Below are 16,602 nucleotides of genomic sequence, written 5' to 3' on the forward strand. Positions count from 1 at the left end.
TTATTATTATTATTATTATTAACTTTAATGCCAACCCCATCACCAAGAGTCGGGGGGTGAAGACTGGTCCCCGGGAAAGCCCGGGATCTTCAGTTCTTCCCAGCCCGGCGCAGAGGAGGCAACGGCGGAGGTGGGGAAAGGGAAGAAGCATCAAAAAAATATACATCTCTGGGAGCTCTCCCATCCAGCACCTAAAGCAGCGCTCCGGCTCCGGCTCCGACCCTGGCCTCGGCCCACCAGGCTGGCCAGGGAAGGGACCTGGCTGGGTCTCAAAGTGAGGCATGTCTTTTTAACCCACCTGGGGCAGGGTGCCAGCCTGGAACCGACAGGGAGAGGGAGCGGGGAGCCGGAGGGATCCCCGGGCCGGCCAGGGTGCGGGGTCGGACCTTCCCCGGGTGCCTGGCAGCGTGGGGGAGGTACCCAACTTGGAGGGGGGCGGGCAACGGCGAGGAGCCGGGGGTCAGTCTGCCGGCTAGGGTCACGAGGAGTCCGGGGCAGACGGACAGCGTTCCGGGAACGGGATCCGGGGGACGCGCTCGAGGGTCCGGTCACATTGGTGCGGTCCTTCCGTGCCCTCCTGAGGACGTGAGGCCCTGCTCGGTCGTAGGGCCAGCAGAAGCTCGGCTTGGCCCGATGCCTCCTCCTCCTCCTGCTGCTGCTGCTGACGGCGTGGAGGGCCCGGGGGAGGGGGTCACGGCCCTGAGGGGGATGGAGGAGGGGAGAGAGACGGCTCAGTGACACCAGCTCCGGAGGGTGCTCGGAGGGTGGGCGCGGGGCCCGGGAGGGAAGACAGGGTGGGCTCAGGGGGTAGAAGAGGCGGAGAGGGACACAAGGCCACGTGATCCCCTACAGCCAAACACGGGCTGGAGTCGTCTTCCTCCACGTCCTCCCCCGGAGCTCCTTGAAACTGAACCCCCCTTAATCCACTGCTCCCCGTTCCCACCTTGGGGCCTACAGGAACACAGGCCTCTTTCCTTGCCCTCCCCGGGCAGGCTCCGAACCGTAGCCTGGATCGGGGAGAGCGACCGCTTAACCCTTGCAGCTCCCGGGTCGGTCCTTCCGCCCTCCCCCGCGTCTCCCGACTCCCCCAATCTCTCCCCGCCCCCGACCGCAGCCTCTCTCCCCCTCTCGCAACCCTGACTCCACACCCGCAGCGGCCAACCCACCCCAATCCCGCCTCATGCCCTCCCCTGAGCTCCCAATCGGGGAGACACCAGGAAGGGTGAGGACAGGGACAGGAGGCGGGGACAGAGGAGAGTCATCTCTTACCGTCAGATTTCCTCTTCTGGGGGGATACAGCCGCCTTGGCCTGGATGGGGAGGAGAGGTGGGTTGGGGTGGGGAGGGGGTCTTCTCTGAGAAGCTCTCCCTCCAGTGGGCCTCCCCCCCCCCAACCTCCCTGGAAGGCCGAATGCCCAAAATCCTTCCCACTGACCAGGGGCCCCCCTCAGACCAACGCTGCTGTTACTATGGGATTCTGGAGGGAGGCGGGGAGGTAGACGGCTGGGTTTGTTCCCAAGCAGGTGGCTTGTCCTCCATCTCTGTCCCCTCCTTTGGCAGGGAGAGGACAGAAGAGGAAACCCCTGGAAAGGAAGGGTTCAGGTCCCCACCCCCGGGCCACCAAACCCACTCACCTTCTTGATAGCCGTCCAGTCCTCTAGGATGTCAATGTCCTGCAGCATGTACACGATGTAGGGGCCTGGGTGGGCGGTCAAGGAAAATGGGGACCCAGCGGGGAGCAGTCCTGCCCAGCTTCCCGCAACACCTGAGCAATCTGACACTCCTAGCAACCCCCATCGCACTCACATACCAGACCCTTCTACTCGACTGGTTCTCTTCATTATCGTTTGTTATGTCTCCCTTCCCTGCTAGGCTGTAAACTCCTTTTTCTTTATGGCATCTGTTACGTGCTTACAATGTATCAAATGCTGTTCTAAGCGCTGGGGGAAGATACAAGCTAATCAGATTGGACACAGTCTGCGGCCCAGGTGGAGCTCACCGTCTAAGGAGGAGGGAGAACTGAGCCACAGAGGAAGTGAAATGACTGGCTCAAGGTCACACAGCGCACAAGTGGCGGAGCCGAGAGTAGATCCTAGGTCCTCTGACTCCTGGGCCTCATGTTCTTTCCACTAGGCCATGCTGCTTCTCTAAGGTTCTACTGTACTGGACCTTCCCAAGCGCTTAGTACAGTGCTCTGCATGCAGGAGGCAACTCAGCAAATAATGATCGCTTGATCGCCACAGCTTGGCTCCGCCCCAACTCACCCCCATCCGTCAGGGCCCAGCCCCCACCAAGCCCCCCAGGACTTCAAGCCAAGGCCGGGCCGCCCTGGTGCAAAGGATACCGGAGACGAGAGGTGCCTTCTTCCTCTTACTCGACTGCAGGGAGTCCCACGCTTTCAGGTTGCCTTTGGGGTGCAGTTTATCATCCCACCACTCTGCACCCCAAGACCAGGGTCAGGTGGTGGGGGGGGAAAACTGTGCTGGAACTCTGCCTCGGCAGGGTCGGGGGGCCTGAGTTTCCAGAGCCCCTGCCTAGAAATCTAGGCAGGAGTGATGGCCCAGCCAGTCCCTTCCCTCTCCTTCCCCCAAAACCCGGCCCAGCCCGGGGCGCTCCCTACCCACCCCCAGCCATCTGTTTGGTTTTGTTTTTTTTCCATTTTATGGCACTTAAGTGCTTACTGTCCATCAAGCACTGTTCTGAATGCTGGGGTAGATACAAGATAATCAGGCCAGATACAGATCCCTGTCCCACGTGGGGCTCACCATCCACGTAAAAGGGAGAACAGGTATGGAATCCCCATTTTACAGATGAAACAACTGAGGCACGGCAAAGTTAAGTGACTTGCCCAAGGTCATACGGCAGGTCAGTGGCGGACCTGGGGTTAGAACCCAGGGCCTCTAGCTCCCAGACCTGGGCTTTATCCAATAGACCAAGCTGCTCCCCATCTTGTTGGGGGCCAATTTCTACCATGCCCCCACTCTGCCCCAGAATCTTGGGCGGGGGGCGGGGGGCGGGGGGCGGGGGGGAGGACTGACCAGAGTTGATGTCGAAGCTCTGCCTGTCCTCCTCTAACCTCTGGATCCGCTCCTGCAGCTCCCCCTGCAAGTTGTCGTACAGCAGCAGCTTCTCGCTCTGGAAGGGAAGCCCCCATCCCGCCGTTAGGCTGGAGGAGAGGATGCCGGGGGGGGATACTTTCTTGTCTGTCCATCTCGCCCGATTAGACTGTAAGCCCGTCAAAGGGTAGGGACTGTATCTGTTACCGATTTGTACATTCCCAGCGCTTTGTACAGTGCTCTGCACATAGTAAGCGCTCAATAAATACTATTGAATGAATGAATGAAAGAACAGGGATGCCCAGATGGAAGGACAGGGACCCGCCCCAGCCAACTTGATACTATGCCCGTCCCCAGTCGACTCCTGTCTCTCCCCACTCCAGTCCTCACTTCACTCTGCTGCCCGGATCATCGTTTAGGCCGTGTTTCCCCGACTCCTCAAGAACCTCCAGTGGTTACTGGTCCACCTCCGCATCAAACAAAACTTCTCACCGTTGGCTTCAAAGCCCTCAGTCACCATACCCTCTCCTACCTCACCTTGCTACTCCTGCAACCAGCCCGCAACCTTCTCCCTGTTTTCGATCTTGTCCACCTCGCTGCCGACACCTTGCTCACGTCCCGCCTCTGGCCTTGAACACCCTCCCTCCTCAAATCCAACAGACGATGACTCTCCCCTGCTTCAAAGCCTTACAGAAGGCCCATTTCCTCCAAGAGGTCTCCCCTGACTACGCCCTCCTTTCCTCTTCTCCCACTCTCTTCTGCGTCGCCTTGACTTGCTCCCTTTATTCATCCCCCTCCCAGCCCCACGGTAATTATGTCCATATCCCTCATTTATTTATTTATATTAATGTCTATCTCCCCCTGTAGCCTGAAGGCTCGTTGTGGGCAGGGAATGTCTCTGCTTATTGGTGTACTCTCCCAAGCACTTGGTCCAGTGCTCTGCACATAGTAAGCGCTCAATAAATATGAGCCTCTCCATGGATCCCCCCTGCCCCAGCCCCTAGCCTTGGCCAGTTCACTGACCCTGGCTGTGACCTTTGGCATCCAGGGTGCGCCGGCCTCGGTGGGCGCCCCCGGGATCCGCGAGGGGCTCGGTCGCGTTAGCACCCCCCGCCCCCCTCGGAAATTCCCCGCCCGCCCCCAAGTTACCTCCAAGTGTTGCTTGGCTCCCTGCAGCTCACACTCATATTTGTTCCTTATCACATCCAGGCAGAATCCCTTGTAGATGCCTGTGGGAGGGGACGGGGGGATTGGCAGGGGCGGAAGTGGGTGGGCCTGGGTGGGTGGAAAACGGTGGAGGTGGGTGGGGATGAGGGGTGGAGGTTAGCCCGGGGAGGAGCCCTCGGGGCGGACTGAAGAGGGAGCGGGGAGGCACGACTGAACATCCTCTGGGCTGTGGAATTGGGCAGGGGGCCCAGGGCAGGACGGCAGCAGTCCGTGAGGGGAGGGGGCCCGGGAGGGAGGGGCTCCCGGCTGACCTGCCACCTGAATGCGAATCTTGAGGCTGCGCTGCAGCCCCCCGAGGGGCTCCGTGTACTCCGGGGCTCGCTCGGCGCCCACCTCCTCCAGCCGCACCCGCACCTGGCTCAGGCGCTCCTTGAACAGCCTGCGAGTGGGAGGCGGGTTCAGCCTGGCACCCCGGGCTGCCCGGCCCCCAGGCTGCCTCCCCGGCAGGACGACCCCAGGGCCCTGAGAGCGAGAGCCAGGATTAGCCTGCCATCGTGGCCTAGGAGCAGCAGCGTGGCCTAGTGGACAGAGCCCGGGCCCGGGATGGCCCAGTGCGCCGGCCGGCCCGGCCTCCACGCTGCCTCCCTGACAGGACACCCTCGGAGCTCCGCTGGGGGAGCGGAGACGGCTTAGCGGATGTGTGTGTATTTTGGGGAGGGGATCACCGGGCCCCGAAGCAGCTCAAGCCCCCAGACTCACTTCTCCTTCAGCTCCGAAAACTGCTTCTCCAGATCTGACATCTCGTCCAGACACTCGCTGCGGCGACGCTCACAGTCTTCATCGTCCATCTCTGGGGGCAGAGGGGGGCAGAGGAGGGTAGAGGGGGGGCAGAGGAGGGCAAAGGGGGGGCTGGGAGGCAGGCCCAGGGGACATGGGGTGGCGTTTTACCTGAGCTCTCCTCCTCTGACTCCGACTGGCTGCCGCTCTGCTCCTCCTCGCTCTCCTCTTCCTCCCCGTTCATCTCGGCAGCCGAATCCCCCTCCACCTCCATCTCCTCCGCCTCTTTGCTCGGCGGCTGGACTGGCATGAGCCTTTTGCCAAGAGAACGGGGTGGAGGGGCAGACCCAGGGGCTGGGTCTCACCCGCAATGCCTGGAAAATGATAATAACGATTACGACGAGGAGCATAACTACGCCAAGCTCTGCAGGAAATAATCGAGACGGACACGGTCCCTGTCCCACGTGGGGCTCCGAGTCTAAGATGGAGGGACAGTGGGGATCTCAGAGACACAGTGTGGCCTGGTGAAAGAGCCTGGGCCTCGGAATCGAAGGGCTCGGGTTCTAATCCTGGCTCGTCCAGTTGCCTGTGTCGCTTGATTTCTCTGGGCTTCAGTTTCCTCAACTGTAAAATGGGGAGTCGATACCTGTTCTCTCTCCTGCTGTGAGCCCCATGTGGGGAGGGTTTGAGCCTGCTCTGCACACAGTAAGCGCTCAATAAATACGACTGAATGAATTAATGTCTGACCTCATTAGCTTGTTATGTACCCCAGTGCTTAGAACAGCGCTTGACACAGAGTAAGCACTTAGCAATTTGTTTTGAACGGCATTTGTTAAGCTCTTACTCTGTTAAGCAACGTACTAAGCACTGGGGTAGAAACAAGTTCACCGGGTTGGCCACAGTCCATGCCCCACACGGGGCTTACAGTCTTAATACCCATTTTATAGATGAGAGAACGGAGAAGTGGAATGACTCGTCCAAAGTCACAGAGCAAATGGCAGAACCGGGATTAGAACCCAGGTCCTTCTGACTCCCAGGCCCACGCTCTAACAACTAGGCAACATTTCTTCTCACCGGAAAAAAAAAAAAAGTGACTTGCTCACGGTCAGACAGTAGGCAACTGGCAGAGCTGGAATAATTATGGTATTTGTTAAGCAATTACTTTATGGCAGGCACTCTTCTAAGCGCTGGGGTGGATCCAAGCAAATCAAGTTGGACACAGTCCCTGTCCCACAAGGAGCTCGCGGTCTCAATCCCCATTTGACAGATGAGGGAACTGAGGCCCAGAGAAGGGAAGTGACTTGCCCAAGATCACACAGCAGACAAGTAGCAGAGCAGGGATTAGAACCCAGGACCTTTGACTCCCAGGCCCGTGCTCTCTCCACTACGCCAGGAACCCAGGTCCGCCGACTCCCAGGCCCTGTGCTCTTTCCACCAGACCACGCTCTTTCACGTTTAACTTGCGTGGCTCAGTGGAAAGAGCACGGGCTTGGGGGTCAGAGGTCATGAGTTCGAATCCCCGCTCTGCCACTTGTCAGCTGTGTGACTGTGGGCAAGTCACGTCACTTCTCTGTGCCTCAGTTACCTCATCTGTAAAATGGGAATTAACTGGGAGCCTCACGTGGGACAACCTGATTATCCTGTGTCTATCCCAGCGCTTAGAACAGTGCTCGGCACATAGTAAGCGCTTAACAAATACCACCATTATTATTATTTAACTTAGTGAGGTGACAGCTCTGTCAATACCCCAGGACTGCAACTCCCATCAGACCTTATTCATTCATTCAACAGTATTTATTGAGCGCTTACTATGTGCAGAGCACCGTATTAAGCGCGTGAAGCGTACACTCCCTTTGGGGAGGAAGGATAAAGCTTCAATCCGGTAACCTAACCCGAACAGCCCAGTCCTGGGGAATCCAGGTTATCTGGGTTCTGATCCCAGCTGTGCCTGCTGTATCACCTCAGGCAAGTCACCGCCTCTCTGGGCTTCTATAAAATGAGGATAAAATCCTACCTGTTCTCCGATCAAGCAATGGTATTTACTGAGCGCTTACTGTGAGCAGAGCACTGGACTAAGTACTTGGGAGAATAGAAACAGAGCTCGTCGTCGACACGAGCCCTCCCTTTCCTTCTGCTCCTCCTCCCCTCCCATCGCCTCTACTCCCTCTGCTCTACCCCCTTCCCCTCCCCACAGCACTTGTATCTGTTTGTACATATTTATTGCTCTATTTATTTTATTAATGATGTGCATTTATTTATGTTCTATTTATCTATTTTGATGGGAGTGATGCCTGTTTGTTTTGTTTTGTTGTCTGTCTCCCCCTTCTAGACTATGAGTCCGTTGTTGGGTAGGGATTGTCTCCATCTGTTGCCGAACTGTACTTCCCAAGCGCTCAGTACAGTGTTCTGCACACAGTAAACGCTCAGTATATACCCGATTGAATGAATGCACAGCATTCCGGCATTTTCCCTTTCTCAAAGGCCCTTAACCTTGGCATCATTTTCAGCTCATCTCTCTCATTCATTCAATCAATGGCAATTATTGAGCGCTCACTATGTGCAGAGCCCTGTGCGAAGTGCTGGAGCGAGTCCAATCTAACAGAGTTGGTAGGCACATTCCCTGCCCACGACAAGCTTAAGGTCTAGAGGAGGAGCTTCAACCCACAGAAGCAGTGTGGTGCAGTGGGTAGAGCACGGGCCTGGGAATCCGAAGGTCATGGGTTCTAATCCTGGCTTGGCCACTTGTCTGCTGTGTGACCTCAGGCAAGTCACTTCTCTGGGCCTCAGTTACCTCAACGGCAAAAATGGGGATTGACTGTGAGGCCCCGTGGCACAGGGACTGAAACCAACCCAATTTGCTTGTATCCACCCCAGCACCGGCACAAAGTAAGCGCTTAACAAATACCATCATTATTATTATATTCAGTCTGTCCCTAAATCCTGTCTGTCCTAGCTCAGCCTCATCGTGGCGCAGTGGAAAGAGCACGGGCTTTGGAGTCGGGGCTCATGAGTTCGAATCCCAGCTCTGCCACTTGTCAGCTGTGTGACTGTGGGCGAGTCGCTTCACTTCTCTGGGCCTCAGTTCCCTCATCTGTAAAATGGGGATTAAGACTGTGAGCCCCACGTGGGACAACCCGATTCCCCTGGGTTTACCCCAGCGCTTAGAACAGTGCTCTGCACATAGTAAGTGCTTAACAAATACCAACACTTTTTTTTTTAATCTCACGAATCCGTCCTTTCCTCTCCGCCCCAACTGCTATTGGGCTGATCCAAGCACTCATCCTATCCCACCCCGACTTCTACATTAGCCTCCTCGCGGACCTCCCGGCCTCCTGTCTCTCCCCGCTCCAGTTATACTTCACTCCGCTGCCCAGACCACCTTTCCTCAAAAAAATATTTCAGTTCACACCTCTCCCCTCCTCTTCCAGTCGTGCCCGTCACCCCCACATCAACCAAAACTCCTCACCGTTGGCTTTAAAGTACTCGATCCCCTCGTCCCCTTCTAGGTCACCTCGCTGATCTCCTACACCCCGGCCCGCGCACTTCGTTCCTCTAACGCCAACCTTCTCGCTGGGCCTCCATCTCGTCTGTCTCACTGTCGACTCCTAGCCCACGTCCCGCCTCTGGCCCGGAACGCCCTCCCCCTTCAGGTCCGACAGTCCACCGTTCTCCCCTCCCTCAAAGCCCCTCTAAAATCACACCTCCTCCAAGAGGCCCTCCCTGATTACACCCTCACTTCGGCGTCACCTATACACTTACCGTTTACACACCTTTCATTCATTGAGTCGTATTTATTGAGTGCTTACTGTGTGCAGAGCACTGAGCTTAGTGCTTGGAAATTGGCTCAGTGGAAAGAGCCCGGGCTTGGGAGTCAGAGGGCATGGGTTCGGATCCTGGCTCCGCCACCTGTCAGGTGTGTGACTTTGGGCAAGTCACTTCACTACTCTGAGCCTCTGTTACCTCATCTGTAAAATGGGGATTAACTGTGAGCCTCACGTGGGGCAACCTGATGACCCTGTATCTCCCCCATCGCTTAGAACAGTGCTCTGCACTTAGTAAGCGCTTAACAAATACCAACATTATTATTACAATTCAGCAACAGGGGTACCTGATATATCCCCTACCCTCGCTCTCACACCAACCAATTACATCCATAGATTAGACCGTGAGCCCATCACCGGGCAGGGATGGTCTCTATCTGTTGCCGAACTGAACATTCCAAGCACTTAGTATAGTGCTCTGCACATAGTAAGCGCTCAATAAATACTATTGAATGAATACCTCTAGACTGTGAACAGGAAATCTACCAACAATGTTGTACTCAACTCTCCCAGATGCTTAGTACAGTGTTCTGCACTTAACAGATATGATCGATTGATAATTATAATTTATTTGAATGTCTGCCTCCCAATCTAGACCGGAAGCTCCTTATGGTTGGGAATCACGTCTACCCACTTTACTGTACTGTCTCTCCCAAGTGCTTAGTACAGCGCTCTGCACACAGTAAGTGCTCAATCAGTACCATTGGTTGATGGATATAGTAATAATAATTTTTTGAGGGGTCGGTTTAGGGTGCTGGGGGCTCACACTGAAAGGACGTAAGCTCCTGAAAGGCAGAGGTCATGTCTGCTAAATCTACTGACCTCTCTCAAGCATTCAGTACGCTGCTCCACACCCAAAAGGGCACTCAAAAAAATACTCGGCTTGCTAGATTTAGATCACCTTGCCCTCTCCTTCCTGGAGAAGCAGCGTGGCTCAGTGGAAAGAGCCCGGCTTTGGGAGTCGGAGGTCGTGGGTTCTAATCCCGGCTCTGCCACTTGTCTGCTGTGTGATTTTGGGCAAGTCACTTCACTTCTCAGTGACCTCTTCTGTAAAATGGGGATGAAGACTGTGAGCCTCACGTGGGACAACCTGATTACCCTGTATCTCCCCCAGTGCTTAGAACAGTGCTCTGCACATAGTAAGCACTTAACAAATACCAACATTATTATTAAATGGGCAAACAGCCATGGCGGGGCACCCAGACAAGGAGAGGCACTGGGGCAGCATGGCCTACCGGAAAGAGTCTGGACCTGGGTTCCACCACTTGCCTGTTGTGTGACTTGGGGAAGACACTTCACTTCTGTGGGCCTCAGTTTTTTCATCTGTAAAATGGGAATACAATCACGTTTCTCCCTCTCCTTAGCCCCTTGTGGGACAGGGACTATTACTGAAAGACATGACACTTGGACTGACCTACTAACACTCCAGAAAAAACTCAATCAATCTTCATGTTTCTGCCTTAGGGATCAACATTTTTCCTGCCCTTGTCATCCCGCTTCCTTTTGGAGAGGGTTGGGTGTATAACCTGATCTCTCTTTGTCACACTAAATGTAACTCCCTAGGGACCAAGGAGCATGTCTAACTCTAGAATAATAATAATAATTATTATTATTATTGTTGTGGTATTGGTTAAGTGCTTACTTTGTGTCAAGCACTAAACTGTAAACTCATTGTGGGCAGGGAATGTGTCTCTTTGTTAATATATTGTACTCTTCCAAGCACTTAGTACAGTGCTTTGCACACAGTAAGTGCTCAATAAATACGATTGAATGAATGAACATAGACCCTGGCCCACATGAGTAAGAGGGAGAACAGGGGATAGAACCTGGGCCTGGAAGTCAAAAGGACCCGAGTTCTAATCCCGGCTCCACCACATGTCTGCTGGGTGACCTTGGGCATGTCACTTCCTTCTCTGGGCTTCAGTTACCTCATCTGTAAAAAGGGGATTACGACTGTATGCCCCATGTGGGACATGGATTCCCCCGATTAGACTGTAAGCCCATCAAAGGGCAGGGATTGTCTCTATCTGTTACTGATTTGTTCACTCCAAGTGCTTAGTACAGTGCTTTGCACATAGTTAGTGCTCAATAAATACTATTGAATGAATGGATTGTATCCAATCTTCTTTGCTTGTATCTACCCCAGCATTTAGTACAGTGCCTGGGACATAGTAAGCACTTAAATACCATACTAAAAACAAAAGAAACGCGGGCCCTCGGCGGTTTCGCCCATTCGATTTTCACAATCCACCCTCATTCGCTTCCCAATATTTGAACCACAAATTTTCTTCCTGTTGGTTTCCTGCTGACCCCCATAACCACTTCTGTTCCATGAAATATTTCACAATGCTGCACTGAAGAAATTAGTGGTGGGTTACGCCCCAAACTGTGCTTATTATAATCATTTCCAGATTCCTTTTTTTTTTTTTAATTTGCAAAGCTTACTCTGTTGTTTTGCTCTTTAGTCTCCTTCCCCCCAGTCTAAAACTTCCATAGCCGGCCCTCTGCCATCATGGAGTAGTGGAAAGAGCCCGGGCCTGGGAGTCAGAAGGTCATGGGTTCTAATCGCCGCTCTGCCACTTGCCTGCTGTGTGACCTTGGGCAAGTCACTTTCACTTCTCTGGGCCTCAAAAGTGGGGATTGAGACTGTGAGCCCCACACGGGACAGGGACTGTGTCCAATCCGATTTGCTTGGATCCACCCCAATGCTTAGTGCAATGCCTGGCACAAAATAAGCGCTTAACAGATACCAAAATTCATCATGAAAGAAGAGCTACCTTATAACCAACCACACACAGGGGGCTGAGGGGTGGGGAGAGGGGATTTTTGCCCCATCTGACAGTCTCCTTTTGGACCGTAGAGAACTCTACACCGAGCTCTTCTTTTCCTCAGTGATTCTCAACATGATTCTCACAAATCCTCCAGTCTGTACTCTCCCAACCACATAGTCCAGTGGTCTGCGCACAGTAAGTACTCAAAAAATACCAGTGACTGATTGATCGATACCACCATCTCCCCCTTTTTTAATGGCGCTTGTTCTGCGCCCGTCACTGTACTAAGCGCTGGGGTAGATACGAGCTAATCCAACTGGATATGGTCCACGTCCCAAGAGGGGCTCACGGTCTTAATCCCCCTTTTCCAAGTGAGGTAACCGAGGCACGGAGAGTTAAAGTGACTTGCCCAAGGCCAAACAGCACAGTAGCAGGGCCGGCGGAGCTCAAGCCCTGAGATCTACCTCAAAACTCACCTCCTCCACGAGGTCCTTCCCGATTTACTCCCAAAGGCCAAAGTTAATCCCTCAGCTTCTAACCCTCCCAACTCCAGGTTTCAGAGTTTGTGTACATTTCTTTAGAGCCTTGAGGTCTTGGGGTTTATAGATTTATAAATCTTAGGCCGTGAGCCCTGTGTGGGATAGGGATTGCGTCTGACCTGATTATCTTGTATCTATTCCAGTGCCTGGTACAATATTAAGCACTTAAATACTATTCTTTATTATTGGGCTTTAAGGCATTCACTCCCCTCTAATCACTTAATATTCACCCCTCCCTCAGCCCCGCCTCACTTATAACCATAACCATAACCGTAATTTATTTTAATATCTTTCTCCCCCTCTAGGCTCTAAAGCTCACTGTGGGCAGGAAACGTGTCTACCAACTCTATCAACTCTGTTGTATTGTAGTCTTCCAAGTGCTTAATACAGTGCTCTGCACATAGTCAGCGCTCAATAAATACCACTCATTGACTCGGATACGCTTTTTCTAAGGATCGGAGGTGGAGCACGAAGCTAGAGGGGAAGGAGTCATCAGAGACTGAAGGGTTGAAGGTGGTGGACGGGGAGGAAGGAAGGCAAGCATAGGTCTTTTCATTCCATCATTTTCCCTAACTGTAATTTACTTTAATGTCGGTCTCCCCATCTAGACTGTAAGCTCCTCTTGGATAGGGATGGTATTTACCAACTCTAATGTACTGGATCCTCCCAAGTGCTTAGTACAGTGCTCTGCACACAGCAAGTACTAGATAGGTACTATTAAGCTCTTTATGGGCAGGGAACATTTCTTCTAATTCTGCTGTATTGTACTCTCCCATACACTTAGAACAGTGCTCTGCATATAGCCAGCGCTCAGTAAATACCACTGATTGACTGATTGGGGCTGCACTTGCAGATAGAGGCCCTAGATTTTGAAGCAGATGGGAGATCTTGAGACAACGAGAAGCAACACTGCTGAGGGGAAAGAGCCTGGGCGTCAGAGGACCTGGGTTTTAATTCCGGCTCCACCACTTATTTGCTGTGTATCTCTGGGCAAGTCGCTTCACTTCTCTGGGCCTCAGTTCCCTCATCTGCAAAATGGGGATTAAGACCATGAGCCCCACATGGGACATGGACTGTTTCCAACTTAATTCTATTTATTTATATTGATGCCTGTCTACTTGTTTTGTTGTCTTTCTCCCTCCTTCTAGACTGTGAGCCTGTTGTTGGGCAGGGATTGTCTCTATTTGTTGCTGAATTGTACTTTCCAAGCGCTTGTACTGTGCTCTGCATACAGCAAGCGCTCAAAAAATACAATTGAATCAATGAATGAACTTCATAGTAAGTGCTTAGTACAGTGCTCTGCACACAGTAAGCGCTCAATAAACACCATTGATTGATTTACCCCAGTGCCCCTCGCAAAATGAGCTTACGGCCTAGAGAAAAAAGCATTCCGTCCACATCTTCCCCCTCCTCAAAATCCCTTAACGGTTCCACCTCTGTATCAAACAGAAACCAGGGCTTTCTGGTTTGTTTTTTTTCTCTAAACTGGAAATGTCTCCAGCTTTTTCTAGTCAACTGACACCCCCTAGGGCCTGCTTTTTGTGAACTCCCTGCTGTTCCACCTTCAAGGCTTTACAAACGGAGCAGAACATTTTAAAGTCGGTGCTTGCATTCTGAGATTTGAGGAATCTGTTTCCACATCAAACAGAAACTCCTTACCACCAAGTTTAAAGCCCTCAATCACCTTGCTCCCTCCTAGCTCACCTCGCTGCTCTCCTACAACAAACCAGCCTGCACACTTCACTCATCTAATGCCAACCTACTCACTGTCCCTCCATCTCGTCTATCTCGCTGCCGACCTCTCGCCCACGTCCTGCCTCCTTTCTGGACAGCCCTCCTTCTTCATATCCTGGCCTAATGGATAGAGTAAGGGCCTGAGAGTCAGAAGGACCTGGGTTCTAATCCCGGCTCCGCCACTTGCCTGCTGTGTGACTTTGGGCAAATCACTTTGCTTCTGTGTTCCTCAGTTACCTCATCTGTAAAATGGGGATTAAGACTGTGAGCCCCATGTGGGACAGGAACTGTATCCATCCCAGCGCTTAGCACGGTATATAGCAAGCGTTTAACAAATACTACAATTATCACTATTATTATAACTACTCTCCCCTCCTTCAAAGCTTTATTGAAGGCACCACCCCTCCAAGAGGCCTTCCAATCATTCATTAGTATTTATTGAGCGCTTACTATGTGCAGACCACTGTACTAAGCGCTTGGAATGGACAATTCGGCAACAGGTAGAGACAATCCCTGCCCAATGAAGGGCTCACAGTCTAACTAAACCTCTCGTTTCCTCTTTTCCCACTCCCTTCTGCATCTCCCTGATTTTCTCTCTTTATTCATCCCCCCTCTCAACCCCCCAGCACTCATGTCCATATCTGTCACTTATTTATTTCTGTGTCTCCTAAGCGTGTAGCACAGTGCTCTGCCCAGAGTAAGCACTTCTGTAAGTATTTTGATGCTATTGATGCCCGTCTACTTGTTTTGTTGTCTGTCTGCCCCCTTCTAGACTGTGAGCCTGTTGTGCAGGATTGTGTCTGTTGCCTAACTGTACTTTCCAAGCGCTTAGTCCAGTGCTCTGCACATAGTAAGCACTCAATAAATAGGATTGAATGAATGCCAGGAGGTCCTCCCTTTCCCTCTGCCCCTCCTCCCCATCCCCCCTCCCTCTGCTCTTCCCCCTTCCCCTCCCCACAGCCCTTGGGCCTATTTGGATATATTATTGATTACTCTATTTTATTAATGATGGGCCTATACCTAGGATTCTATCTTGATGGTACTGATGCCTGACCTTGTTTTGTTGTCCGCCTCCCCCCTTTTTGACCGTCAGCCCGTTGTAGGGCAGGGACTATCTGTTGCCGAATTGTCCATTCCAAGCGCTTAGACCAGTGCTGTGCACATAGTAAGCGCTCAATAAATATTATTGAATGAATGAATGAAAGCAGGAAGCGTGGGCCCAGGCCCGACGACACCAAGTGTCCAGAAGGCCGGGGGGGGGGGGGGGGGGCTGTTTGGCGGGATCAACTCCCATTCCCCCCCCTCGCAATTACCGAAGCCCCCAATCCCCGGGCCTCCATTCCCCGGCCCCAACTGGCCGGGAATTCGTCGGACCGGCGGTTCCGTCCCCCCGCCATCTCTTCCTACCGGATCTTCTCTCCGGCTCGGGCCGTCGGAGGTTAATGGGCAAGCCCTATCTCCCCCCAGGAAGCGCAATGGTTTGAGCCGCTCCCCGGCGAACTGGCCGGGGTGGCTCGTACCACTGCACAGGGAGAGGGGTGGTGCGTTGGGATTTTTTTCCCCCCCCGGCCAAGGTCGAAATAGGAACGCGGGGAGGACGGTCGCGGCTTCACCTACCTGCCCGTCGGGGGCGACCCTGGAGCTCTCAGGTCAGAGGGTACTTATCAGACGCCCCGGATTAGCGGCCCCTCTCCCGGAAGCCCACCCTTCGCCCCGCCCACTCCGGATTGGGCAAACTAACCGGGGGTAAGGGGCGGAGAAACTGAGGTGACTTCATCAGCAAGCGCGGGATAGAGGGGCTCCCCCAAGGCTGGTGCATTCTGGGACTTTGGAGGCCGGTTTCCATAGTAACCGGCGGACCATGGCCTCTAATAATAATAATGTTGGTATTTGTTAAGCGCTTACTATGTGCTGAGCACTGTTCTAAGCGCTGGGGGAGATACAGGGGAATCAGGTTGTCTCGCGTGGGGCTCGCAGTCTCAATCTCCATTTTACAGATGAGGTAACTGAGGCACCGAGAAGTTAAGTGACTTGCCCAAAGTCACACAGCTGACAAGTAGCCGAGGCAGGATTCGAACCCATGACCTCTTTCCAGTGAGCCACGCTGCTCTAATAGTGTTGGTATTTGTTAAGCGCTTACTATGTGCACAGCACTGTTCTAAGCGCTGGAGTAGATACAGGGTGATCAGGTTGTCCCACGTGAGGCTCACACTTAATTCCCATTTTAATAATAATGATAATGTTGGTATTTAAGCGCTTACTATGTGCAGAGGACCGTTTATGCACTGGAGTAGATACAGGGTGATCAGGTTGTCCCACGTGAAGCTCACAGTTAATCCCCATTTTACAGATGAGGTACCTGAGGCACAGAGATTGTCTGTCCGTCTCCCCCGATTAGACTGTAAGCCCGTCAAACAGCAGGGACCGTCTCTGTTGCCGACTTGTTCATTCCAAGCGCTTAGTACGGTGCTCTGCACATAGTAAGCGCTCAATAAATACTATTGAATGAAGTGATTTGCCCACAGTCACACAGCTGACAAGCGGCAGAGCCGGCAGTCGAACCCATGACCTCTGACTCAGGCCCACTCAGGCCCTCCCACAGTTAGCCCCTGATCCCACGGGGTCTTTTACTCATTCAACCGTATTTACTGAGCGCTTACTAATAATGATGGCATTTGTTAAACACTTACTATGTGCCAAGCACTGTTCTAAGCCCTGGGGTGGATACAATAATAATA

General features: G+C 53.0%; 1 protein-coding gene across 3 annotated transcripts; it reads right to left on the reverse strand.

Moving 5' to 3' along the window:
* BRMS1 (BRMS1 transcriptional repressor and anoikis regulator) lies at nt 1-15,588 on the reverse strand. 3 transcript variants are annotated; one of them, XM_029060153.1, is made up of 10 exons: nt 15,482-15,588; nt 5,171-5,373; nt 4,982-5,072; nt 4,534-4,661; nt 4,205-4,284; nt 3,038-3,134; nt 2,344-2,436; nt 1,634-1,698; nt 1,270-1,309; nt 1-699 (listed from the first exon to the last, which is right to left on the reverse strand). In XM_029060153.1, exons 2-10 carry the CDS (start codon nt 5,307-5,309, stop codon nt 692-694), a joined length of 741 nt encoding a protein of 246 aa, XP_028915986.1. In that variant the 5' UTR covers nt 5,310-5,373; nt 15,482-15,588; the 3' UTR covers nt 1-691. The 3 variants fall into 3 exon arrangements, with proteins under 3 accessions (XP_028915986.1, XP_028915987.1, XP_028915985.1); XM_029060154.2 differs by having other exon boundaries at nt 2,344-2,406; nt 15,482-15,587; XM_029060152.1 differs by lacking the exon at nt 1-699 and having other exon boundaries at nt 1,259-1,309.
* Nucleotides 15,589-16,602: the final 1,014 nt, after the last annotated feature.

Source organism: Ornithorhynchus anatinus, chromosome 3, assembly GCF_004115215.2.
Source record: "Ornithorhynchus anatinus isolate Pmale09 chromosome 3, mOrnAna1.pri.v4, whole genome shotgun sequence".
In the NCBI taxonomy this organism is placed as follows: domain Eukaryota; kingdom Metazoa; phylum Chordata; class Mammalia; order Monotremata; family Ornithorhynchidae; genus Ornithorhynchus; species Ornithorhynchus anatinus.

Excerpts from the sequence above, each read along its gene's own strand:
- BRMS1 (XM_029060152.1), bottom strand. The coding sequence starts at position 5,309 with ATGCCAGTCCAGCCGCCGAGCAAAGAGGCGGAGGAGATGGAGGTGGAG. Across the intron at positions 4,662-4,981 it reads TTTTCGGAGCTGAAGGAGAA|GCTGTTCAAGGAGCGCCTGA; the intron begins GTGAGTCTGGGG and ends TCCCACTCGCAG. Across the intron at positions 2,437-3,037 it reads GAGCTTCGACATCAACTCTG|AGTGGTGGGATGATAAACTG; the intron begins GTCAGTCCTCCC and ends CTTGGGGTGCAG.